This window comes from Trifolium pratense, linkage group LG4 (genome assembly GCF_020283565.1).
Source record: "Trifolium pratense cultivar HEN17-A07 linkage group LG4, ARS_RC_1.1, whole genome shotgun sequence".
In the NCBI taxonomy this organism is placed as follows: Eukaryota; Viridiplantae; Streptophyta; class Magnoliopsida; order Fabales; family Fabaceae; genus Trifolium; species Trifolium pratense.
Window position 1 is genome coordinate 43,945,114 of NC_060062.1, and position 24,926 is coordinate 43,970,039.

The 24,926-nt window shown below is 33.3% G+C and overlaps 3 protein-coding genes across 4 annotated transcripts; 1 reads left to right on the forward strand and 2 right to left on the reverse strand.

Moving 5' to 3' along the window:
- Window positions 1–168: 168 nt before the first annotated feature.
- LOC123923844 (disease resistance protein RUN1-like) lies at window positions 169–4,525 on the reverse strand. Its single transcript, XM_045976591.1, has 5 exons — window positions 3,764–4,525; window positions 2,543–3,644; window positions 2,009–2,284; window positions 1,188–1,895; window positions 169–1,091 (listed from the first exon to the last, which is right to left on the reverse strand). The coding sequence occupies exons 1-5, from the start codon at window positions 4,261–4,263 to the stop codon at window positions 513–515; spliced, it is 3,165 nt and encodes a 1,054-aa protein (XP_045832547.1). The 5' UTR covers window positions 4,264–4,525; the 3' UTR covers window positions 169–512.
- Window positions 4,526–13,483: 8,958 nt separating this feature from the next.
- On the forward strand, window positions 13,484–18,231 carry LOC123923851 (putative disease resistance protein RGA4). 2 transcript variants are annotated; one of them, XM_045976597.1, is made up of 4 exons: window positions 13,484–13,671; window positions 13,834–13,942; window positions 14,063–17,005; window positions 17,820–18,231. In XM_045976597.1, the coding sequence occupies exons 2-3, from the start codon at window positions 13,911–13,913 to the stop codon at window positions 16,989–16,991; spliced, it is 2,961 nt and encodes a 986-aa protein (XP_045832553.1). In that variant the 5' UTR covers window positions 13,484–13,671; window positions 13,834–13,910; the 3' UTR covers window positions 16,992–17,005; window positions 17,820–18,231. The 2 variants fall into 2 exon arrangements, with proteins under 2 accessions (XP_045832553.1, XP_045832554.1); XM_045976598.1 differs by having other exon boundaries at window positions 13,600–13,942; window positions 14,063–14,420; window positions 14,466–17,005.
- A 1,256-nt stretch (window positions 18,232–19,487) lies between these two features.
- On the reverse strand, window positions 19,488–24,926 carry LOC123923850 (disease resistance protein RPV1-like). The gene is made up of 5 exons (XM_045976595.1): window positions 24,243–24,926; window positions 22,843–23,944; window positions 22,364–22,639; window positions 21,670–22,260; window positions 19,488–20,651 (listed from the first exon to the last, which is right to left on the reverse strand). Exons 1-5 carry the CDS (start codon window positions 24,737–24,739, stop codon window positions 20,055–20,057), a joined length of 3,063 nt encoding a protein of 1,020 aa, XP_045832551.1. The 5' UTR covers window positions 24,740–24,926; the 3' UTR covers window positions 19,488–20,054.

The following is a 24,926-nucleotide window of genomic DNA, read 5'->3' on the forward strand; positions in this document are numbered from 1 at the left end:
CATTTTTTATTTTGTTGATATGAAAAGAATTTATTAAGGCTTAAACTATACAAAATGAGTGCATATATGCCAAAAAGATGAATGCAAAGTACAAAACACCAATACAACCAGCAAAGATGAATGAAATACAGCAGGAAACTAGCAACATTGCCTGAAACAACAGAAAGCTAGCAACAATACATCCTTCTAACAAGAAACCTGCTACAACACTACTTAGGCAGAAAAGAAAACCATGGAAAACTTGAAAGTCTAAGTCCCAATCCTTCATGTTATGGCAACAAGTCCTAGTCTGCTAGCAACAAATGCTGAGACAACATGAAGAGATTAGCTCCTTCCCATTGAAGAGAATTTTGTTGCCCTAGTATTCGCATTCTGGCTTTATAACCAAATTAATTGACACAAATAGTTCGCACATGAATAGTTCTCACAAGTAGAGCTGTCTCTCCTCCCTCCATAAAGATAATGCCAAACATGAAACAAGGAAATCCCATTTATGGCAAAGGCATGTCCAATCAAAAATTGTTTGAGCCTTTATCTCTCTGCTGGTTCAAGCATAAAAATGCACCTATTCTGTTTGGAAGTCTTGTAAATATACTTCTGGGCTTTGGTGATTGCTCCACCTTCACTTCAAGGGACGGCTGCATGTTCACTTCCTCTGGTGGCTCCACTTCCATGTTAGCATCATCAACTTCCACAATAATTGACTGGCCAGATACTAGATACACAATTGTCTTCTTAACAATCAATCCATGCCCAAAAGCTACATAAATCTTCACATCGTCACCAGGTCCTAGATTTGATGTTAAATTCTTCCAATCTTCATCATTAAAGGACATGATTGTGTCTCGGTTGTAAATATGGATGGTGCACTTTGTGTAATTAACGATCAAAACACTGGTAAGACATTCAGCTGCCATGTTTTCAGATCTTGATGAATAAACAACACGTAAGACTATTCCCTCCATGTGACAATCAATATCCTTAGGAACTTGAAATGGTGCTGAAGGTCCTACACCTGTATAGGCTAAGCAAGAAGGATGATTGCCACCCGGAAGGAAAAAATTGCTCGAACCATTGGTGGTTGTTAATCCCTGTATCATAAGCATATGCTAAGTTATTTATGTAATTATGATGTTCAAACTAGGAAGCTAGACCAAACGAAACAGCCATGAGGATAGAGAACGAACCTGTGATATTCTCTTGCCAAGAGTATCCATGACTGTGGGGAGACTTCTCATTCCAATCAAATGCGATCTCAAGAAATCATTTGGGCTTTGCATTGCTTCTGATTCAGTATAATTAGTATCATATTGATCATCAAAAATCATTTTTAATTCTTGAGTTAGTTGATTCTCTGAGTGGCATTGTATCCAAACAGTTCTGAGTTGTTGAAGGCTCCTAACTATTGGTGTTAGAAAGTCCAAGTTATTAAGGGAAAAATTCATTGTTGGTGACATCCAAGACTGAATGAAAGAATGAAAAACATCTTGTGATAATCCTTCATATCCACATAGAGATATATACCCGATGCTGTTCAATCTTACCACTGAATATGGCACCTCTTTGACACCTGTACCTTTTATGACCAGTGTTGTCAAGGATTCCATCTGCACTATGCCTTCTTCCAACCTGTCAATCTTTGAACAACCAGAAAGGATGAGAGTGGTCAAAGACTTCAATTGATTTATGTTCTCTGGGAGATTGCTAAGACTTGTACAGCCTTCCAAATTTATCAGAAGAAGATTCCTCAGATCCCCAATTGACTGGTGTACCTCAGACAAGCGTGGACAGTCCTTCATAATGAGCTTTTCTAGATTTGGTAATTTTGAAAAGTCAGGAGTGCTTGTCAAGTACTTGGAATGACTGAGATTGAGAATTTTCAGCTTGTCCATCAACTGCAAAAAGATAAATGTTTAAAATAAAAATGAAATTAATAATGGCAACAAGCCAACAATAACCATATATAGTTATCAAATTTTAGTTTCAAAATAAAATATTTACATCACACCTTGGTTTCATTCCAAACTCGTTTAATATTGCTATGTTTTAACTCAAAAACAACAAGATTTTCCAGATAAAAGTCATCAGGTATATATTCACGACTAAAACGCTTCCAATGGAGCCATCTCAGTTCTTTAGAAAGATACTTAAAAGCTCCAAAAAGATCAACGTGATCAAGTCGTAAAAGTCTCAAATTCTTCATCTCCTTGAAAGTATCAGTTTCGATACAAACATTGCTGGTGCTTTGCGACTTCAAAACCAATCCTTCCACAGTTTCTGTTCCCTGCATGTGAAGAAAATTAAGAGATAGGAAGGGGAAACATTTTTTGTTTGCATGTTAAAAATAAAAAAAAAAAAAAAAAAAAACTGCAGTGGAGCATCCCAAACGTGCATGTGATGAGCAATTGAACAAGACAATGCAAACACAATCAGATCATGCATCCAACAATTTGCAGCCGGTATTAGTAAGAGTGATAAGAATCTTTGTAAGGTGATGGACGATGATCAGATGTTTCAATTTCTATAAAGAGAAAGTTCTTACAGATTTTTCTGTCAATACTTTATGTGCATCCTCGTGAAACCACAATCGACAACGCTTCCCAAGCAGTTTTATTGATCTTTCACGAACAATCTCTCTTCCCATGTCTCGTAGCAAATCATGCATTCCAAGCTTATTATTCTTTTCAACTTTTAGGAGGCTACGCTCTATGAGGACAGTTATTCCAATACCAGCATAAAGGTCACAGCCGTCTATAATCTCTGAAACATAGGCTCTGTCCTTACCAATAAAGAAACAACATATGTGAAGAAATATATCCTTTTCCGTATCCTTCTTTAAACCATCATAGCTTATTCTCAGTTTTTCATGCACTTGATTATCAGGAATTCTCTCTAACGTTAATAGTACACTTCTCCATTCTTTTATTGTCCTGGCACGTAAGTAAGATCCAATGACTTCAAGAGCCAGTGGTAATCCTCTACAGTAAGTAACTATGCTGCTTGAGAGTTCTCTGAAGTCGTCTTTTGGACTCGGTTCTTTAAAAGCATGCCAACTGAAAAGTTCAAGGGACTTGATTTCGTCCATTTCCTTTATGCTATAGATATAATGAACTTGAAGTTTCTTAAGTATGTTTACATCTCTAGATGTAACAATCAATACACTTCCCGAACCAAAACATTTACGATTTCCACATAGGGCTTCTACTTGCTCAAATGTGCTAACATCGTCAAGTACAATGAGTGCCCTTTTCCCCATATATAGTTTCTCAATTGTGGTTATCCCGGATGCCGTGCTGTGTATTTTCTGACTTGGTTTCAGGACATTTGAAAGAAGTTGTTCTTGTAAAAGAATAATCCCTTGATCACCTCTGTTACAGACTTCTCTGATATTCTCAATGAAACTGTGACTCACAAATTTGCTATTAATTTTGTTGTAGATAGCTCTGGCTGTTGTTGTTTTACCCGATCCACCCATACCCCAGATCCCTATCAAGCAAAGTTTGTTTGTTTGAATATCAAATAACCGAGTCACTTCTTGCACACGAGTATCCAATCCAACCGGATGTTCGGTAATATTCAATGATCTGCTGCTTAGCTTTCTCCTAACGTCTTCAACAGTTCTAGAAACTAGTTCAGCGTCATTCCTTCAATAATAATTGATAAAATAAAACACACAGAATGAGTATAAATAAATAAATCATTTGAAACATCATTACTTACTATAAAGCTGAAAAATACGGTTGTTCTAAAAATAAAAACTGACCCGAAATTTTTGGTATGCCAACCAGATATAGTTGCAGCTTCAGTTAGCACACTCTTCCACTTGGAATATAGATTATCCATCCTTTCCCCACTTAAGGATCTTTTTTTTGCAGTTGATTTCAAAGCTTTTCCAAAACCATCTTTCTGATGACGCAAATCCGATGGGTCAACGTTGTAAAAGATGGGCACAACCATCTGGCCATGATTTCTTCGGCATTTCATGATTTGTTCAAGCTCTTTAAGACACCAAGTAGATGAGGTATAAGTTTTGGAGAAGACAACTATGGAAATACGAGAACCTTCTATTGCTTGCCGTAGTTCTGGTCCCAGCTCCATTCCCCTTCTAAGATTCTCGTCATCAAGAAAAGTATTGATTCCGGCATTCGAGAGGGCGGCGTAGAGATGAGAGACGATGTTCTTGCGTGTGTCTTCCCCCCTGAAATTGATGAACACGTCGTGTATCCATTGAGGATCGGAGGATGAAGAAGACGCAGCTGCCATTGATTCAGATCTTGCTTTGACTCGAGTCAACCCTTAACGATAAGATACTAGAAAATGTTTTTTCTTTTGTTTCACACGGTATATACGGTTTCTTATCTTTAATTGCCTGTATTTCTTCCGGTTGGAACACAGCAGAAACTGTAGAAAGAGAGGCCCCACACCTTTTTTTTCCGCTCCTTCCTTGAACTGCGAAGAAAACTCAATTTCGTAAGTAATATAACAGTAAACACTAAACAGTCACTTTCTTTCTTGAGAAGAGTATGAGAAGAGAAAAAAAAATAAAATAGAGTAGATATAATATAAGAGTAAACAGCCACTTTCATTCTTAAAAGTGTCACTCACTATCAAACAAGTCGCTGAATTGTCCCAAATTAGAAAAAAAAAAAAAAAAACACTGAATATTAATTCCATTAGTCAATTTGATCAAAATGTTGAACTTCCGTTAATTTATGAGGATGCGTCATAGAACATGCTGATGTGACAAGTTAACTGTGATATTTTAATAATTTGTTGAATTTTTTATGTCCACCTCTCTTTTACATTAACTAGGGGTAAACCCGTGCGTTGCACTGGTTCGATTAAAATACATAATTAAAATATTTTTATAAATTAAAAATAATAATTGTGATAAGTATAATCACACATTCGATTAAAATACATTGTTAAATACTTTTTGCGATATGTTATATTCAATATTATATATGTGTAAAAATAAAAAAAGTTGTTATCAAAATTAAAATAATTTTTATTGAAATGATGTATCATATTTTATTTTAATTTGTGTCATCGTATAAAATCTTAGTTTTCATTATATGAGTTGCAATTTTAGTCACAAATCACTTTACTTTCTTTTATTTGAGCAGTGCTAGGGTCACACTCTCGAACACACTCCTCTAACACACTCCAATTAAAATTTGCCACATCTCCACTTATTTTCTCTCAGTAACTTGTAACCGGTTTCACATGTAACCATTTATTTTTATTTTTTTTTATTGTTATTTATCATGTTAATTATGTTCCGTCTTCTTCTATTCTTCAGCTTCCCAGGGGGAAGTTCCCAAATCATCACCCCTGATTCAACAATTCAGATCTGCCAAAAAATGCAATAACCCAAAACAAAACTTCATGGAAAACATATTTCACACCAAAATCTTTCTTTGATTTGAATAGAAACCTACGGAAAACAAAATAATTGAAATAGAAACATTAAATAAAAAGGATTAAACATTACAAACTCAGCTTCAGTGTACCCATAACATAATCCGACTCAAGAACGATTTAGATCGGGAAAAAACTGCAACAAAAATAAAACCCAACTCGAAATCTAAAAATGAAAAGGAAGCTCGCGAGAAACACAGAGCACGAAATCAGTCAAATCAAAACTCACGAAGAAGACAATTGAAATAGACAATAGAACTCACGATAAAGAAATTTGCAGAAACGAACGCAAGAGACGATTTGCAGAGTAAAGAATGTTACAATTTTTTTTTGAATGTTTCAGTCCTTTAAGATAAATAAAATACAAATAAATTAAGTATTAGTGTGTTAACCGGTAAAACCTGCTAGTAGGTAAGTGAAAAAAAGAAATTAATGATGTGGCAAATTTTAATTGGAGTGTGTCAGACGAGTGTGTTAGAGAGTGTGACCCTAACACTCATCTTTTTATTTTTAATGTATCCCTTATTTATTTATTTTTAATAAGAGTTGGAGGTCATACATACTTATACTTGGTGAAAATATTGCTCATGAGTGATGTTGAACTAAGAAGTATGGTGGTTTTGACATTTTTTATCACGTGATCTCATGTTCTGAAAATTACCTATCAAATAGCAACATTACTGCTTACTCCCTTCTATACAATTTAAGATGCCAAATAACTTATCTACTTACCTCCCTCTCGTTCTTATCAATTATTCACTTGGTGAAATTTTATCCCGATTTTATTAGTCTCGATTTTTTTTGTCTATTTTTTTTTTTTTTACTATGAGGTTTTTCTCCGCTCATTTTGCTTTGAATTTTTTTATTTAATAATCTTTATTCGGATTTAAACATAAGAAGGTTATTTAAAAAAAAATTGTTTAATATTAACCTACATAGTAGATTTGTGTATATTAAGGACAATTAATATAATTTTTAGTGAATATCTGTTAATATTCATAAGTTTGAAGAGGTGCATTATATTTTATTCTAATAGTGTAATAGCATGAGAACTTAATTTTCTTTTTATGCATCGTGGTAGTATAGTCGCAACTTGCTTTGCTTTCTTACTTTTTTTTTCTTATCGTTGTTTTTTTACTTTTGTATATTAGATGTAGTCATAAGCCTTGTGCTGATATATTGACTTTGTTGAGCTGAGTTTTATTTATTATTAAAATTTATTCTAAATTTTTTTTTTGATCATTTTTTTTCATTTGTGCAATTTTTCAACTACTTTTTTCCTATACTATTAATAAAAAAATGTAAATAATTGATATTTTAATAAAATAAAAATAGTTTGTAACTTGCGACTTTTCATTGACCTTTCATCAATTTGAACCTTTTATTATTTTTATAAATAAATAAAAATATTTTTTTTTGACTAAATTTGTTATTCTATAAATGAAATTAAATAGAAAAAAGAGTGTTAATTAACTAATTTTTGGAATGAGTGATGGATAAATTTGATTATGCTTGCTTTAACATAATCAAAATTCTTGGGGACGACTCTTGAGTTTCGTGTTTTGAATTTTACTTATACCTAAAATTAAATAGAGATGTTGCTAGCAATGAATAAAAAAAAGTAAAGATTAGCCATATATTTAATAAAAATTACAGTAATAATATATAAAAATTATGTAAAAAAAAAAATTGATTGAGAATATACATATAAAACTAAATTAAAAATTATACTTGACTTGCACCAATACATACACCATTTTCCAATCAGCAACATATCATTCTTCATAACACTGGTAACGATTGAAAAACATGAAATTGCAATGAATATTCACTACAAGAAAACAACAATTTATTGGCGGCCAAAAGCCCTCTATAAGTGGCAAAAACCGCCAATAACTTACCATTTACTGGCGGCCAGCTGGCGGCCTCAAAACACCAATAAATATGGCGTCGGTAAGTTTGTGGCGGCCAAAACCGTCAAAAAATAGTGTGGCAGGCGGCCTAGACCGCCACAAGCCCCTAAATCATGGCGTGACAGCTGCATGCACTTACTGGCGGCCAAGACCGCCACTAAATGATGGCGTGAAACTTTTAACATACAGGCGGCCAGGACCGCCAATAACTTCTAGATTATTTAAAAAAAAATAAAAAATTCAGGAAACCAAAATTCTCCAGCACCAGACGTTCTTTCTCTAGGAAGGCAATTTTTTCATTCATTAGCACATGGTCTTCATCACTGCCCCTAAAAACATTCTTCATTCTCCAGGAAGGCAAATTGTTTCACATGTTTTTTCCACAACCTCAATAACCTCAAATCTTCATTGCCACCACAGCACCACTCAATCCCAAATACTGAACGAAAAAGATGAAGTGAAACAGAGATCTAAAGAAAATAGAGTAAGAAATGAAAACAAGCTTGATAAATGGAGTGAGCTCAAATAGATCTTAAAAAAACTGCTCCATATGATGATTTATCATATAAATGGTACTCAGATCTAAAAAAAAAACATATCTAAGAACCCAGATCGTCCCAGATCGTGGTTGAGCTTGTGGTGACTGCCATAACATGATTTAACGGTGAAGAAGGTGAAGAGAGTGGGTAAGTAAGATGAGTGGTGATGGTTGTGTGGATTTGTACGGGTTAGAGCGGTGTGTATATGGTGGTGGACGGTGTGAATTTGGAAAGGGAAAGGTTTGAGAGGAGAGGAGAGAGATGAGAGGTTTTGTTTTGTTGTTGAGAAGAGAGAGATGAGAGTATACATCTATCACAAGATTCACAACTCACAAGAAAAAAATAATACTAACATGTATAATAATACTCACATGTATCTATGCATCTATCACAACTCACAAGAAAAAATAATACTCACATGTATCTATGCATCTATCACAATTCACAAGAAAAAATAACACTAACATTTAATTATTTTTTTAATCCTTGTTGCTTTAGACGGTTTGGACCGTGTGTATCTGAAACACGCATAAGTTACCGGCGGTCTAGGCCGCCAATAAATTTGAGACGGCTTAGACCGCCACTAAATTACAAGTTAGTTCTAAAAAAATTATTTTTTATTGTTTTGAGGATTTTTCTCACTTATTGGCGGTTTAGGCCGCCAAGAACTTATTGAGGGCTAAAACCGCCAATAAATTTTGTTGGTAAATAAGATTTTTCTTGTAGTGATTAGTGTTAATGGTGAGGTTGTCCATAAAACCATATGTCTTCATCTATGTGTTCATATATAAAAATAACAAATATGTAAATTTAAAAACACAATGGATAAAAAGTTGGTAAAAGGTGATCTACTTACTTGTTGACATTGTTTTAAGTGTAGCTGATAAGTTAGGAAATTATTCAAGGGATTGACAAAACTCACCTAAGTTCTCCTTCAAATCTTCCTCACATTCTGAACATGTTTTTGAGATAAAAAAAAATAGGAAAATAAGCAAAAAATACCACTTGAAAGATACAATTGAAAATAATGGATTCATGAATCCATGATTACAGACGAACAAAAATAAAACTTTAGTTACATAGGTAAGAAATCAATTCATCATTTTTGACACCTACCCATCCGGTGATTTCAAATCAACAGATTTATCTGTTCCATTGTTATCTTTGAACAATTTGAACCTTAACAAAGTAAGAAAAATGGACATGGATATTAAAAATAGAATAAGCTTTAAACTTGAAAACACACCAAAATAAAACCTACGATATGAATAGTTGAATACCAAAACATGTATGACTCTTCTTGCAAAAGTCTCAATATATATATATATGATAAAATCTCCATGCTAGCTAGTATCTATATATACTTACTATGTCTATGGTTTCTTAATTTTATGAACATATATGTTTATTATTGGAATTCTTTGTGTTGCATGGGTTTGATTAAAAAACACGTTTAAAATATTTTTTAAATAAAATATAATAACTACGATAAGTATAAATACATATAATTAAATTTAATATTAGTCATGAGAAATGTTGAAATAAGCTCATGTTATAAAATGTGATTCATATATGTTAGTTTTATCTTTTTCATCTTTTGATCTCATTCCTTGAAAGTACATACCAAATAGCATAGCTTCTTACTCTCCTCTATGCAATTCAAGATCTTTCATATTTAACTAAATTTTAGTTCTTGTGTTGATATATCGACTTCTTTTAGAGTTTTTTTTTTTAGTAATTTGTTAATTCTTTCTTTCTTTTTTTGTTTAGATTTTTTTCCTTTGTTTAATTATGTCCCTCATTTTTCTTGTTGTTTAGTTGGTCTTTTAATCATTTAATAATATTTAATTGCGAATTTGTTTTTAGTTTGGTTTAAGAACTTTCAATAATGACTTTCAAAGTACTCCAAAATAGAAATGAGAGAATGAAACAAAAAAAAAATATTGATTATTGGATATAAAAAAGAGTGAGTGAAATTAAATAAATCTCCAACATTGATTTATGATTCATCTTTGGTGGTTTTTGTCTTTCATCCTTTGGTCTTTCTTGTAAAATTACGCACAACTTGACGGAACTATTAACTTTACTCCTCTATGTAATTTAAGGTTTCTCATATTTATTGAAATTTATGGTCATTCATAAACAAATTAGTATTCTTCATCTTTTAATTGAAATTGAAATACTACTTCAAATTCTTCATCCCCCCTAAATCAGGTAGATTCCTATCGGAAAGAGGTTTGACAATTAGTTTTTTCAAAATTCATTATAATTTGGTTTTTTTTTTCTATGCTTGCAATTATATTGTTACAAAATATTTTTAAAATGTGGAAGTTGAAAATGTGAAACAATTGAAATTTTTTTTTTTTCTAATTCACATAATTATAGGCACTAATAGTATAAGAATGAGTGAAAAATGTTTTTGACACAAACATAAACGAATAATATTAGAGTCATTCACTCTTTAATCTCTTGCAAATGGACCAAATTATAAAAATTGTTTTCACTTTTTTATAACTTGCATATAATTTTGGCATACTTGCATTTTTTATAACTTGTAAATAGATCATTTATATATTTTAGGGATGAAATAATTTTTTGTTAAAAGAAATGATAATTAAAATCAATTTAACAATATGTTCATTAGTTGTATATATAAAAAATCTCCAATTATTAATTTGATTCAAATGATAATTATCCAAAGAACATTTAAATTGCAACTTAAGATGACGTGCTTAGATTAAAATACGACTGTCTATTAAAATTTATATATATTCAATCCACACTTAACCGATCCAGATTTAGGCACATGTTATACGATAAACGTATGAAGATTATATATTTGGACAACCTCTAATTCAAGTTAAATCAATATACTTCTTGTATTACAATTATAAGAACCACATGACTTGAGTGTCAACTTAAAAAAAAAAAATTCTACTTTGTTTTTGTTTCTGTATTTCTCTTGAGATATATCACCTACACATTGTAGACAATATAGTATTTAAAAATGAAACACATATTTATATTTCTAAATTATTTGGATTGCCCTCCTTTGATTGAATGTCTCCAACATCAATATACATACCCTCAATCTATATAAATTTTAAGGCACTACAAAATCAATAAATAGAAGTCTCTTTTATCCTCTTCAACTTATTCACATGAAAAGTTAAATATATTCCCATTAATCAACATAAGAATATAGGAAACAAATAAGCTAAAACATTAGACTAATAAAATAATACACAAAAAAAGAAGATTTTTCTAGTAACAAACATTATATCAATAAAAAAGGATGGCTTACATGACTGCCATCAGAGTTAAATACACATCCTGTTTGTTTCCTTCACATGAAAAAATAGTCATATTCATATTAATCGATATCGATATAAGTAAATAAGAAAGGATGCTTAAAAATTAGACTAACAAATTATACCATATCGCTAAAATAGGAAGCCTTAAATATTTGTTGAATCTGCAGATTGTCTCACATTCTAGCAATGCACACTTTTATACTACTTTCATTTGTCGCATTGTCGAGGTTATTGATCTCCAACTCCTGTTGGCCTGTAAGGAAAACAAACCAAGATTGTATATGTATAAAGGGTTAAGTCTTATGTAAGTGGAAATATTGCATGTGAAGAGCATAGGTGTATGAAATGTAAGAACAATATGCTTACTTATTGGCATTACTTCGAGAAGCAAACATGATGTGGTAACTCTCTTAGTTGTGTAATTAAAATATTTCTCGGGTGTGAAAGGTGATGAGTATAGGAGGAATGGACACATTTATATAGGAACCAATTAACAATGTTATGAATATAGGAAGAGTTAGACTTGTTCAAAAAAAAATATAGGAAGAGTGTTAGGATGTGACCCAAAAAAAAAAACGAAGAGTTTGACTATAGAGAGTCACACATGCAGTGGTTACAAATATTAATTACTTGGAGTTACATGATAAAGTAAATGAGGGAATGATTAAGTGGGAGTTACATAATAAAGTAGATGAGAGAAAGACAAAGGAGCCACAATTGATATGTTGTTATACGGACCACCAAAATGTTATATATCTTTCATTGTCAACAAAAAAGAATTCAATAATAGAAAAAATAATCTTTTAGATCATCATAATAATTAAAGAACTCAATAGTAAGAAAAAAAATAGTTCAGAAAAGGAAATTGTGTTGTAGATCATAATAAATAAAATAAATAAATAGTTGAAAATAAATTTATAAAATGTTATAATTTCAAACAATAAATAAATATAAAATAATTGAACAAATAAAAAAAATTACATTTAATTATTTTAAATTTTGCATGAAATTTTTTTAGATGTGCCACATCATCATCATATGAAAAGTAAAAAAAAAGTAGTATAAATTTTTTATTAGTGAAACAAACAAATTATTTATTTTAGATTTTGCATTAGAACACTATTGAGTATGTAAATAGTTATGCAATGCAACATGATGAGTAAAAAAGAAGAGTATTCCGTATAAATTGTTTATGGATTTGGTAGCCATAATTTGTAAGAAGATTTTTTTTATGATAATTGTAAGAAGTTATATAGTGATAATTTGATATATTGATAATTAAAATGATTTAATTAAAGGAGATGATGAAAAAGTTTTTTAATAGAGATTGTAAACTTTTCTTATAGAGTGTCACATCATCAAAATACTTGATTGTGAGCAACTCAACATTCCTTTTACTTGTAAAAGATTTGAAAAAGAAAAAAAATTCATACCAACTACAAACCTAGAAAAAGAACATATTCATAAACATAAATCTATTAACTTGTGAACGTAATTGACACAAAATACCAGAAAAATCATCGCAATGACAACAACACTTTGAGTAAGCATAATTATTATTTTTGAACGGCTCGGGTAAGCATACATAAAGCCGCTCAAAAATCTACTAACTTGTTAAGGAATGAAGTTAGGATTAAAACAGTGGCGCTTCTGACGGAGAGGAACATTGGTGGGGGTCACGACGGTGTAGAACATTGGTACGCTAATGGTCGTCGCGATTTTCATGATGGAGTTCTGGAAAGTTGCCGAAGGAGTAAGGTAGTGTGCTGCTGCAATTCTTTTTTCCCATTCTCTTGTAGCAATTTAGCAATAACCCATGATTGATTCTTCACAGTGCTAGCTTTCTTGGTTGGGTTGCTTTTAACACTATTATGATTGGTATTCGAATGAGTAAGAGCAAGCAAGCAATTGGAGGATGTGGTTGTTGTCGTTAAGAAGTCTCACATCGGTTGAGAGATTGTCTGACTAAGTGTTTATAAACTAGAGACAATCATCACCTTACAAGCCGATTTTGTAAGGATGAGTTAGACCCAATACTCATTTCTAAGATGACAATCCTCACCTCTTCAAACCGGTTTTGTAAAGAAGAGTTAGACATACAAAAAGTGTTTTTAAAAAATAAATAATACAAAAACCAAAAAATACGAACACATGAACTAATGTAATATTTAAGCCATGATTTTACTATTTCAATTTTTTTTCTTGGAGTATTTCAAAAAATTTAAAAAGACCGATGGACACAAATTGAAAAAAGAAAATGCTTATTCACTTGTTAATAAAGTCAACTTCTTTCCTCATTATTTGCTTTTCCTTTTAGACAGCTGTGATGCACCCTCGTTTGTAATTACACTTTTGTCCCTTCCCCTTATCTATAGTATACTTTTTTTTTTTCCTACAATTTCTGCTACTCAAACTTCGCGACTTCCAATTTCTCTCTTATGTGCTGTTGTTCAAGACTTGAACGATGGAATCATATCTTAACAGGTGACTTAATTTTCCACCATTTTATCTATCCTTTCCACTATTATTAGGGGAATGTTAAAATCAAAGCAGTTACTTATTTGGAGTTACAAGAGAGATTAATTATTATTTTAGATGTACTAAGTTGTAATTCCACTTTTGTTCCCCTGGTCTGGTCTATACCAGCACCGATGCTTTTCCTGCTACTCAAGCTCCGCGATAATTTATCTCATATGTCTGTCCTCTTCTTGAAGACTTGAACGATGGCTGATTTGATTGTATCCACCGTTAACAGGTGACTTAATTTTCAACCCTTTATCTATCCCTTCCGCAAGATATATTATTATTATTATTAGTATTAGTATTAGTATTAGTTGGTTAGTTAGTTGGTTTGCTGAATTTTTTGTTTTCCTAGGTCGATTATCGGATCCTTTCGTATAATTGGACGGATTTATGGTGTTGATTTGGAAAAGTTTAAGAATGACGTTGAATCCATCAAAGCTATGCTCCATGATGCCGAAGACAACCAAGAAAAAGATGAGCATATACGAAATTGGATAAGAGCAGTCAAAGATCATGTACTTCATCCTGCTGATAACTTGCTTGATGAATTTCTTATTGAGGATATGAGATACAAAATGGAAACTCATAAGAGCAATGCGATACAGGTTTATCATTCCTCATTTCGAAACCAAATTGTTTTTCGCAGTAAAATGGTTAGTAAGATTGGAAGAATACAAAAGAAAATTAATGAGCTCCGGATATTTCCGATGGTGTATCGTGTTCGAGCTAGAAATCATGCGGTGGTTGAACAAATGAAGCATCCTGATCTAGCTAAAAAGGATGTGGTGGTTGAACAAAATATAAGCGAAACGAGGGAAGCTTGTTCTTTCGTGTTCAAATCATTAGATACCATTGGAAGAGAAGATGATAAAAAGAAGATTATAAGCTTGTTGAAGCAACCACATGGAGATCAACATGACTCTGTGATTGCTATTGTTGGGATTGGTGGTATCGGAAAGACAACTCTTGCTCAGTTGGTATACAATGATGGTGAAGTAACTAAGTTTTTTGAAAAGAATATGTGGGTATGTGTCTCTGATAACTTCAATGTCAAAACTATTGTGAAGAAAATGTTGGAGTCATTAATCAATAGCAAAATTGATGATAAGTTATCAGCGGACAACTTGCATAATATGCTTCGTGATAATTTAACTGGTAAGAGATACTTGTTAGTCCTAGATGACGTTTCGAATGAGAGTTATGAAAAATGGGCTCAATTGAGGACTTATTTGATGTGTGGTGCTAAAGACAGTAAGATTGTAGTGACAACTCGTAGTATAAATGTGGCAACAACAATGGGTGTAAGTGTGCCCTACATTTTGAAGGGTTTGACTATCGATGAATCTTGGAATCTGTTGAAGAACATCATTACAAATGGAGATGAGACCGAAGGAGTGAATCAAACTCTTGAATTAATTGGCAAGAAGATAGCAGAAATGTGCAAAGGTGTTCCACTAGCAATAAGAACAACGGGAGTCCTACTACAAGGTAAAAATGAAGAAAAGGAATGGTTTCTTATTCTACATGATGACATGTTGAATATACATGAAGATAACATCATGTCAGTGTTGAAACTGAGTTACAAAAATTTATCGCCACAATTGAAACTATGTTTTGCTTACTGCTCTTTATATCCTAAGGGTTGGCAAATAGAGAAGGATGAGTTGATTCAATTGTGGATGGCACAAGGTTATCTCGAATTTTCAGGTGAACATGATTCCATGGAAGACATCGGCAACCAATTCGTGATGACTTTCTTGAAGAAGTTATTTTTTGAAGACGCAAAAATGGATGATGATGGTCATGTTTATAGTTTCAAAATGCATGATTTAATGCATGATCTCGCAATGTACGCAGCCGATGGTGATTGTTGTTATTTGGATAGTGAGACAAAAGGACTTGTAAGAAGTCCTGTGCATGTATCATTGAAACCCAAAGCAGTTCACTTGTTGGACTCATTAGATAGAAGCAGGCTACGGACTTTGATTTTGCTGTCTTCTGACGAGGAGGAAGAATTGAAAAGGGATGAATTGTTTGTTATTTCAAATTTCAAATACTTGCGTGTCTTGAAGCTTTCATATTCATGTTTAAGCATGTTGTCTGAGTCAATTGGAAAATTGAAACATTTAAGATATCTTAACTTATCTCGCTGTACAGGATTGGGGAGTCTTTTCAAATCCATTAGTATTATTGTCTTGTTACAAACACTAATATTGATGCCGGATGAAAAAGTTGAATTTTCTACAATGGCTATCTCAAAACTAATCAATTTAAGACACCTTCAGATCTCTGATTGGGAAGCCTCTAAAGTTAAGAATCCAGATGGATTTGAAAAGTTGAGCATGCAGCTATACAAAGGTCTGATTTCTCTCCCACGGCTGTACAAGGGTATGAATTTTTCCAACTGGCTTTTTCCACTCTCAAATATTGTCGAAATTTCTTTGTTTTTGTGTGGAAGTTTTCGGTATCTCCCGCCATTGGAAAGTCACCGATTCCTTAAGTCACTTCATATAAGTCACCTTGAAGAACTAGAGTACATATATTATGAAGAGGCTCTTCCTGTAACATTCTTTCCATCTTTGGAGAGCCTCACTATTTGGTTTTGTGGAAAGTTAAAGGGATGGTGGAGGGTGTTAGATGATTTTAATCATCCTAACTCTTCACGTCATATCTCTCTGCCTCCCTTTCCCCGTCTTTCTCAATTATCAATCATAGGATGTCAGATGTTGACTCAAATGCCTACGTTTCCAAACCTCGAGAGCAGGTTGGAATTGTTTGATAGTAGTGGGGAAACATTGGAAGCAACACTAAACATGGTAGCATCAGAATGTCCGAATGACTCCCCTCCTCTTTCCATGCTCAAATCCTTGCACATTGATGGAATGGGTTTGGATTTGGAAAAAGTCCCGAAGGATTGGATACAAAATCTTACTTCTCTCCAGCATCTTCAAATTAATTGGTTTAGTTGTGAAATATTTCAAGAAATCAGTGTTTGGTTTAAGGACAACCACAACTGCCTTCCTTCCCTGCAAAAACTTGCCTTTCATAATTGTGAAGACCTAGAGGCTTTGCCAGATTGGATATGCAACCTCTCATCACTTATGCATCTCTCGATGTATGATTGCATAAATTTGGCATCACTGCCTGAAGGAATGCTTTGTCTTAGCAACTTACAGACCTTGGAAATCATCGGTTGCCCCATCTTAATTGAAGAATGCGAGACACAAACAAGTAAAGTTTCAACCAGAATAGCTCACATACCAAAAATAATTTTGAAGTGATCTTCATCGGAAAGGTACCCATATCCTCTTCAAATAACCACTAATTTTCTTTAGTTTCTATTCTTTGATTTTTTAGGATTTTCAAAAGTAATGGCTTCCAATGTTTGTAACCATGAAACACTTTATAACTTACTGTTTTTGTTCAATTGCCTTGGTTCTTCATTAGTTATTGCGTATATTTGCTCGACTAATTCAAACCTTTTTCGCTAGTTTCAATTCATCATGATACCTTGTCCTTTACAGGTCCAAAATATAATTTTAAACTTCCAATTTTTTTGCTTCACTTAATCAGGATTTCTCATTTGCAGTTCAGTTTAATGCAAACTTTTAATTGTTGTTTTAGCATGCAAAAACTCATTGTTTGAATGTTTACTGGTGAAAATGCTGGTTTATTTTTTGTGACCAAAGGTGAAAATGCTATTTTGGTCCATGAAAATGGGAAGAATTAATCTTGTGTAACTTTAGAGCTTCTTTCGTTTGCAATATCCATTTTAAAAATACGCGATACTGAAGATTTTCTGAAATTGCTGGATTTCCGTAATGTTGTGCACCACTTATTGAGGTTGTTTTGAGGTTAATCTTTACTTATTCTTTGTGAAAATGCATGTCCTAATTTTTACCCTCCCCTGACATTGTTCTGCTTTTTGTTGTTAGTTTAGTACTAGAATGAATCACCATGGATATATTATTCTATTATATTTTCTTAATTTTAAGTTACCTTCACTTTGTAATGGTTTTAAATCATTAATGATATTTTGTAATATATCAAAATCACATGAAGTGTGTTTTTTAGTTCCTAATAATAATTTCCCTGAAATTACTTGACAGGGTTTCATGGTTTGTACCAAACAAATACCTACAGTTGCCTAGGATTGCTCAATAAAAGAAACACAAACATTTCTTTTGCTGTCGATTTGGTGAAGGAAGGAGAGGACCCTTTTCATTGGAGATGCAAGACTGGGGATGCATGAAAATGGGCATACTGCTAGATTACCTTTATTTGTGCCGTCTGCGAAGATAAATGTCATGGACTGATAATTTGCTTCAATCTTCTTCTCTGGTCACCAAAGATGCTAAAGCTTTTTAAATTATTGACAGTTTATTAGTAATTTATTTGTCTCGTTAATTTTATTGTGTTTGTATAAGAGGCTGATTGATCAAGTTAACCAAGGGCGGTGGTCTTGTGTTGGGTTTTAGAACTGTTTGGCTTGTAATATATGTGATGTGATTTTAGATGGTTTCTCTCCGGACCCCCTCATTTCTTTTCCACCCCTGAATTTCCGTTTTTGTCCTTGGGGTACTTCGGTTTATACGAACCAAATTTTTTTGTCATGCTAAAAAAATTCGGTTTATATAAACCGAAATATTGTGTTCCAAATTTTTTTCCAGCTTTCCTGCATAAATTCTGCATGAGACCCTCAACTTCCACAATTTATTTGAAATATTAAACGATGTCCGATTTGAGTAAACGACCACTCGTTGGAAAGCTTAGGGTGTCAAGAATATAAATATAATTTTTGTTTTGAGGGTTAACTATCCAATTGGTTCAGTTTGAGCAAATAATGGGTACTGGTACAGAAACAGAGCATAAACTTTTCTCAAACTTGTAGGTAGATTTTCTGATACTATACTTAAAGAAATTTAACAATTCCGGTGTAATCTTGTATTAAATTTTGTCTTCTTTACACTGGATTAAAAATTATTAGCATATGACAATATTCAGAGAGTTATGATAAATTTACCACAGGTATCTCTACAACATTTTGCAGAAGCTTTTCTCAAATTTGTAAGTAGCTTTTCTCATACTATACTTAATGAAATTTAACAATTCCGGTGTCAATATTGTAGTAAATTTTGTCTTCTTTACACTGAATTAAAAATCATTAGCATAAGACTTATATTCAGATAGATATGATAAATTTACCACAGGTATCTCTACAACATTTTATAGAAATTTTTCTCAAACTTGTAAGTAGATTTTCTCATACTATACTTAATGAAATTTAATAATTCCGGTGTCAATATTGTAGTATATTTTGTCTTCTTTACACTGGATTAAAAATCATTAGCATACGACCTATATTCAGAGAGATATGCTAAATTTACCACAGGTAGCTCTACACGAATTTTCACATAAATTTTCCTTCTTGGTATATAGCAGTGTAGGTTGGACACTTCAACGGGACAGCTACATGTGAGACTATGAGGGGTAGGGTTTTGAGATTAGACTAGGACACCGAATATAACCCAAACAAAAAAATAAACAAGGGTTAACCTTGATGGTGGCCGAAAACCGAGGCAAACAACTTGTTACAGAGGCAATCACTTAAAATGATTTTCAAAATTGTCTCCCCCTAATCAAATACTCTTCTCCCTCTTTTGGCATACAACAAAAAGGTTAGTAAGGATATTTGAGCGGTAAATAATTTAAAAATACTCTTCTATCCCAAAATAAAATAAAGGAAATAGAAAGTAAAATAGTAACAAAACAGAGTATAAGTAAACAAACAAAACTGAATTCATTAATCATTAAACAAACACAGAAAGTCACAAACACATAACAGAGAAACATAGACAAAAGAAACACAAATATAAAGACAATCATAGAAACAGATAAAGAGAAACTAGGGTTTGGTAACTTTCTCTAGGATAAGCTGAAGGGTCTGCTGCATCTGGAGTTGGGTGGCTATTATTGTGCCAACTTTCTCGGTATTGGCTTCATTTATTGCATTATTGGATGCCACATACGAGTCAAATGATTCCAGAGTCACAAATGCAGGTGGAGGAGCAGTAGATGATGATCCAACTTCAGTAGACTCAACAGTTGGAGCTTCATGTTCCAGAAAAAGTGATGCAGGCTTTGAAAGCTCAAATTCCACAGCAGTAGTTTCTTCAGTAAATGATTGCTCAAACACTATAATGGCCAACTTATTTTCTTCAGGAGAGGGTGGAGAAACTGGAGGTGCAGGTGGAATATGATCTTCTACTCTTGTTTCAGGAATCTCTATGTGAGGAATCACAATAGGATCCTGCAAAGGAGTAAAAGATGAAATAATTTTCAGATCAATTTCCAAATCTGATTCCATAGGTGCTGCCGACATGGACAGAAATTGAATGTTCAATTTCCATAGTAATTGATGCCTCCAGCTTTGCATCAGGTGATGGTTGCATGTCCACTTCAGGTGACAGCTGCACATTCACTTCCTCTGTTGGCTCCATTTCCATGTTAGTTGATGGCTCGACTTCCATAGATTTTTCAAGTTCCGTAGTAACTGACTGGCCATAAATTAGATAAACAGTTGTCTCCTTAACAATCATTCCATGCCCAAAAACTAGACAAATATGCACATCGTCACCATGTCCTAGATTTGATGTTACACTCTTCCAATCTTCACCATTAAAGGGCATTAACGTGTCTCGCTTATATATGTGAATGGTGAACTTTGTGTAATTAATGATCAAGACATTGGTAAGACATTCAGCGACCATGTTTTTAGGTGTTGATGAATAAGCAACACATAAGATTATTCCCTTCACTTGACAATCAATATTCTCAGGAACTTGAAATCGTACTGAAGGTCCTTCACCTGTATAGGCTAACCAAGAAGGATAATTGCCACCCAGAAGGGAAAATTCACTCGAATCATTGGTTGTTAATCCCTGTAGCATAAGCACATGCTTAGTTAATTATGTAATTATGCTACTCTAACTAGGAAGTTAGTTCAAACAAAACAGTCGATAGTTCAAAATAGTCAAAAGGTAGAAAAGATTTCTGCTTCAATAATATCATTCAATTTTTATACAAGGGTTTTGTAATCTAAGACTCAATTTTTATTATAGCTGCGTAACATTTTATTGTACTGTGACCTTCCTTTCCTACTCATTCATTCATTTGGCTGTTTGCCTTAGCTATCCAAAGTCCAAACTCCATCATCATCCATCTATTGTATTCTCAAGCTGGTTTGGGTTTCAGTACCTCAGCTGCATGTATTTTCTAATTGAGAAATGATATTGTGACAGCTATTTTGGGACAACTTTGGGACAACCCTACATACAAAGTCATTTAAAATAATGCTTCATGGACATAGAGCAACAGGATAATAGTACAGGAGGAAGAATTGTATACAAAGATAAATTATTACATTTGTTGTTGTGAGAGCTGCGAGTTTTAGAACAGGAAGTCATGAAGTATATGAGAAATGATTCTGTCAATCAATCTATGTTTTAGACTGTTGAAAGAACGGAAAAGTTTTATTATATTAACTTGCTCTACTCGCACAATGTATGATCTTATTGCTCTATGTCAATTAAGTATATGACATTTTCAATTTTCACTAGTTGCAAAGCATAATCTAGTAATCTTAGTTCTTAGTAGCTATCTACTATGATACTAAAAGTAAAATGTTTCATGATGTGACACCTAATCTAAAATATTGAAAAAGAAATTACGGAGAAATAAACATTGATTGTAAATGCTACACGTGGAAATTTAGATTTAACATATTGTTAAGAAGTCCCACATCAGTTGCGAGATGGCCTCCTCACTTTACAAGCCGGTTTTGTAGGGTTGAGTTAGGCCCAATTCCCAATTTTAAGATGGTATCAGAGCCTCTCCATGATCTACTGGGCCGCCTGCTATAATGTGTATAAATAGTGGAAAAGAGGATAGAGAAAAAACCTGTGGTATACTCTTGCCAAGACTATCAGTGACAATGTGGCAACTTCCCATTCCAATCAAAAGCTTTCTCAAGGAAAGGTTTGAGTTTTGTGATGTTTCCGGTTCTCTAAAATTTATATCATAGTGGTTATCAAATGGGGAAATAAAAGGTGGAAACTCCACGGTTGGTGACATCCGTGACCAACTGACAGATGGAAAAACTTCAAATGATAATTCACATCCACATATATATGTGATCCTTTTCAATCCTATTATTGAATATAGAATCTCTTTTACACCTGTACCGTTTGTCCAGGGTTCCATCTGTTCTATGTCTTCTTCCAACTTGTCAATCTTTGAACAACCAGAAAGGATGAGAGTTTTCAATGACTTCAACTGATAGACCTTCTCTGGGAGATTTCTAAGACTTGTACAGTCCTTCAAATTTATCAGTAGAATATTCTCGAGATCCCCAATTGAGTGGTGTAACTCGGACAAGCTTGAACAGTCCTTCATAATGAGCTTTTCTAGATTCGGTAATTTGGAAAAGTCGGGAGTGCATGTCAAGTGCTTGGAATAACTGAGATTGAGAATTTTCAGCTTCTCCATCAACTGCAAAAGGATATAAATGTTTAAAATAGAGATGAAATTAATGGTGGCAACAATTATTACAGTCATCAAATTTTAGTTTCAAAAGAAAATATTTATATCACACCTTGGTTTCATTCCAAAGTTGTTTAATATTGCTGTGTTTTAACTCAAAAACAACTAGATTTTTTTGATAAAAGCTGTCAGGTATACAGTCGTCTGTAAATCCCTGCCAATGGAGCCATCTCAGTTTTTGAGAAAGGTGCACATAATCTCCAGTAAGATCAACATGATTAAGTTGTAAAAGTCTCAACTTCTTCATCTCCATGAAAGAATCAGCCTTGAACGAAACATTCATGTTGCTTTGCGACTTCAAAACCAATCCTTCCACGGAGTCTGTTCCCTGCATGTGAAGAAAAAAATAGAGATAAGGAGAAACATTTTTTGTCTGCTTGTTAGAAAGTGATACAAAAAGCTGTACAGTATTCCAAACAGTTTGCAGCCAATATTAATAAGGGTGATTAAATTACAAATAAACAAAAAAATCTTGGTAAGGTGAGGGAAGATGATCATAAGTTTCAATTTGTATGTAGACAAAGTTCTTACACTATTTCCATTCAAAACCTCGCGTACATCCTCGTGAAACCACAATCGACTACGCTTCCCAAGCTTTTTTGTTGATCTTTTAACAATCTCCCTTCCCATGTCTCGTAGCAAATCATGCATTCCGAGCTTGCTATTCTTCTCAACTTTTAGGAGGCTCTGATCAATGAGGTCAGCTATTCCAGCATCAGCAAAAAGTCCACAGCCATTTAGTATCTCTGTAACATAGGATATGTCCTTGCCAATAAAGAAACAGCATATGTCAAGAAATATATCCTTTACCAAATCATCCTTTAAACCATCATAGCTTATTTTAAGTGTCTTTAGCACCCTATCATTGGGAATTCTCCTTAATTTTGAAAGTGTACATGTCCAGTGTGCTTTTCTTGTCCTTTCACTTAAGGAAGATCCAATGACTTCAAGAGCCAGTGGTAATCCTCCACAGCAAGCAACTATCTTTTCTGAGAGTTCACTGAAGCCTTCAATCGGACGTGGTTGTCCAAAAGCATGCCAACTGAAGAGCTCAAGGGACTTGATTTCGTCCATTTCCTTTATGCTATAGATATAGTCAACTTTAAGTTTCTTAAGTATGTGTACATCTCTGGATGTAACAATCAATACACTTCCCGAAACAAAATATTTACGATTTCCACATAGGGTTTCCACTTGCTCGGATGTGCTCACGTCATCGAGTACAATGAGTGCCTTTTTCACCTTAAATATGTTCTTAAGTGTGGCTTTACCAGATGCAGCATTATATATCTTCTCATTTGTTTTCAAGAGATTTGAAAGAAGTTGTTCTTGTAAATGAATAATCTCTTCATCACCTCTATTACAAACTTCTCTAATTTTCTCAATGAAACTGTGATCCACAAATTTGCAATAAAATTTGTTGTAGATAGCTCTGGCTAGCGTTGTTTTACCCGATCCACCCATCCCCCAGATCCCTATCAAGCAAACTTTGTTTGATTGATTTTCAATAAACTGAATCACTTGTTGAACAGGGGCATCCAATCCAACCGGATATTCGGTAATATTCAATAATCTTTTGTCTAGTTTTCTCTTAACGTCGCCAACAATTTGAGAAATCAGTTCAGCTTCATTCCTTCCATAATAATGATAAAACACACAGAATGAGTAATAAGATAACACACAACAAGATGAATATTTTATATGAAAATTATTCATGTCTCTTTTGAAATCTTTATTACTTCAATTATACAATAAAAATAGATTATAAGAAAGTTGAACATTAAGCATCAAAGAAAATTCTAAATCATTAGTCTCATTAATAAAAAAAACTTCACTTTTCTCAATTTAAAATAAATAAAAAACCCACTACCCACGATTCTTTAAAGTAATCTAGAAAAAAACAATAAAATAAGATGAACCAAGAAACTAACTTGAAATTTTTGTCATGCCAGCCAGATATATTTGCAGCTTCAGTTAGTGTACTATTCCAATTGGAAAATTCATCCTCCATCATTTCCGCTGCTGATGATCTTCTTTTTGAAGTAGTTTGCAAAGCAATTCCATAAGAACCCGTCTGATGACGCAAAGCTGATGGATCAACGTCGTGAAATATTGGCACAACAACCTGACCACAATTTCTGCGGCATTTCATGATTTGTTCAAGCTCTTTAAGACACCAACTAGATTCAGCATAGGTTTTGGAGAAAACAATTATTGAAATACGAGAACTTTCTATTGCTAGCATTAGTTCTGGTTCTAGCTCTGTTCCTCTTTGAAGCCGGTCGTCGATGTAAGTGTTGATTCCGGCATTTGAGAGGGCGCTGTGGAGATGAGAAACGAAGTTACGACGAGTCTCTTCCCCTCTGAAGCTGAGGAAAACATCGTAGATCCATTGAGAAGTGGATGATGATGATGATGATGAAGACATTGACTCACTGTTTTGGATGATGAGAGGATTCCAAGTCAGTCAACTCTTACAAGGTTAGAAGACAGAGTATGAATGTGGAATATGGAGAGCTTCGCTCATATTAATTGGTGGTAGATGGAATGAATCAAAACATATTTGGTCCACTCATTGAAATTTGAAAATAGACAAAATTACACTAAATTTTATC

Coding starts and splice junctions, on each gene's coding strand:
- LOC123923851 (XM_045976597.1), top strand. CDS start 13,911: ATGGCTGATTTGATTGTATCCACCGTTAACAG. Junction 13,943..14,062: donor ATTGTATCCACCGTTAACAG/GTGACTTAATTT, acceptor TTGTTTTCCTAG/GTCGATTATCGGATCCTTTC.
- LOC123923850 (XM_045976595.1), bottom strand. CDS start 24,739: ATGTCTTCATCATCATCATCATCATCCACTTCTCAATGGATCTACGAT. Junction 22,640..22,842: donor AGGTTTTGAATGGAAATAGT/GTAAGAACTTTG, acceptor CTTCACATGCAG/GGAACAGACTCCGTGGAAGG. Junction 20,652..21,669: donor TTGGCAAGAGTATACCACAG/GTTTTTTCTCTA, acceptor CTTATGCTACAG/GGATTAACAACCAATGATTC.
- LOC123923844 (XM_045976591.1), bottom strand. CDS start 4,263: ATGGCAGCTGCGTCTTCTTCATCCTCCGATCCTCAATGGATACACGAC. Junction 3,645..3,763: donor TGGCATACCAAAAATTTCGG/GTCAGTTTTTAT, acceptor TTATTATTGAAG/GAATGACGCTGAACTAGTTT. Junction 1,896..2,008: donor GAGTTTGGAATGAAACCAAG/GTGTGATGTAAA, acceptor ATCTTTTTGCAG/TTGATGGACAAGCTGAAAAT.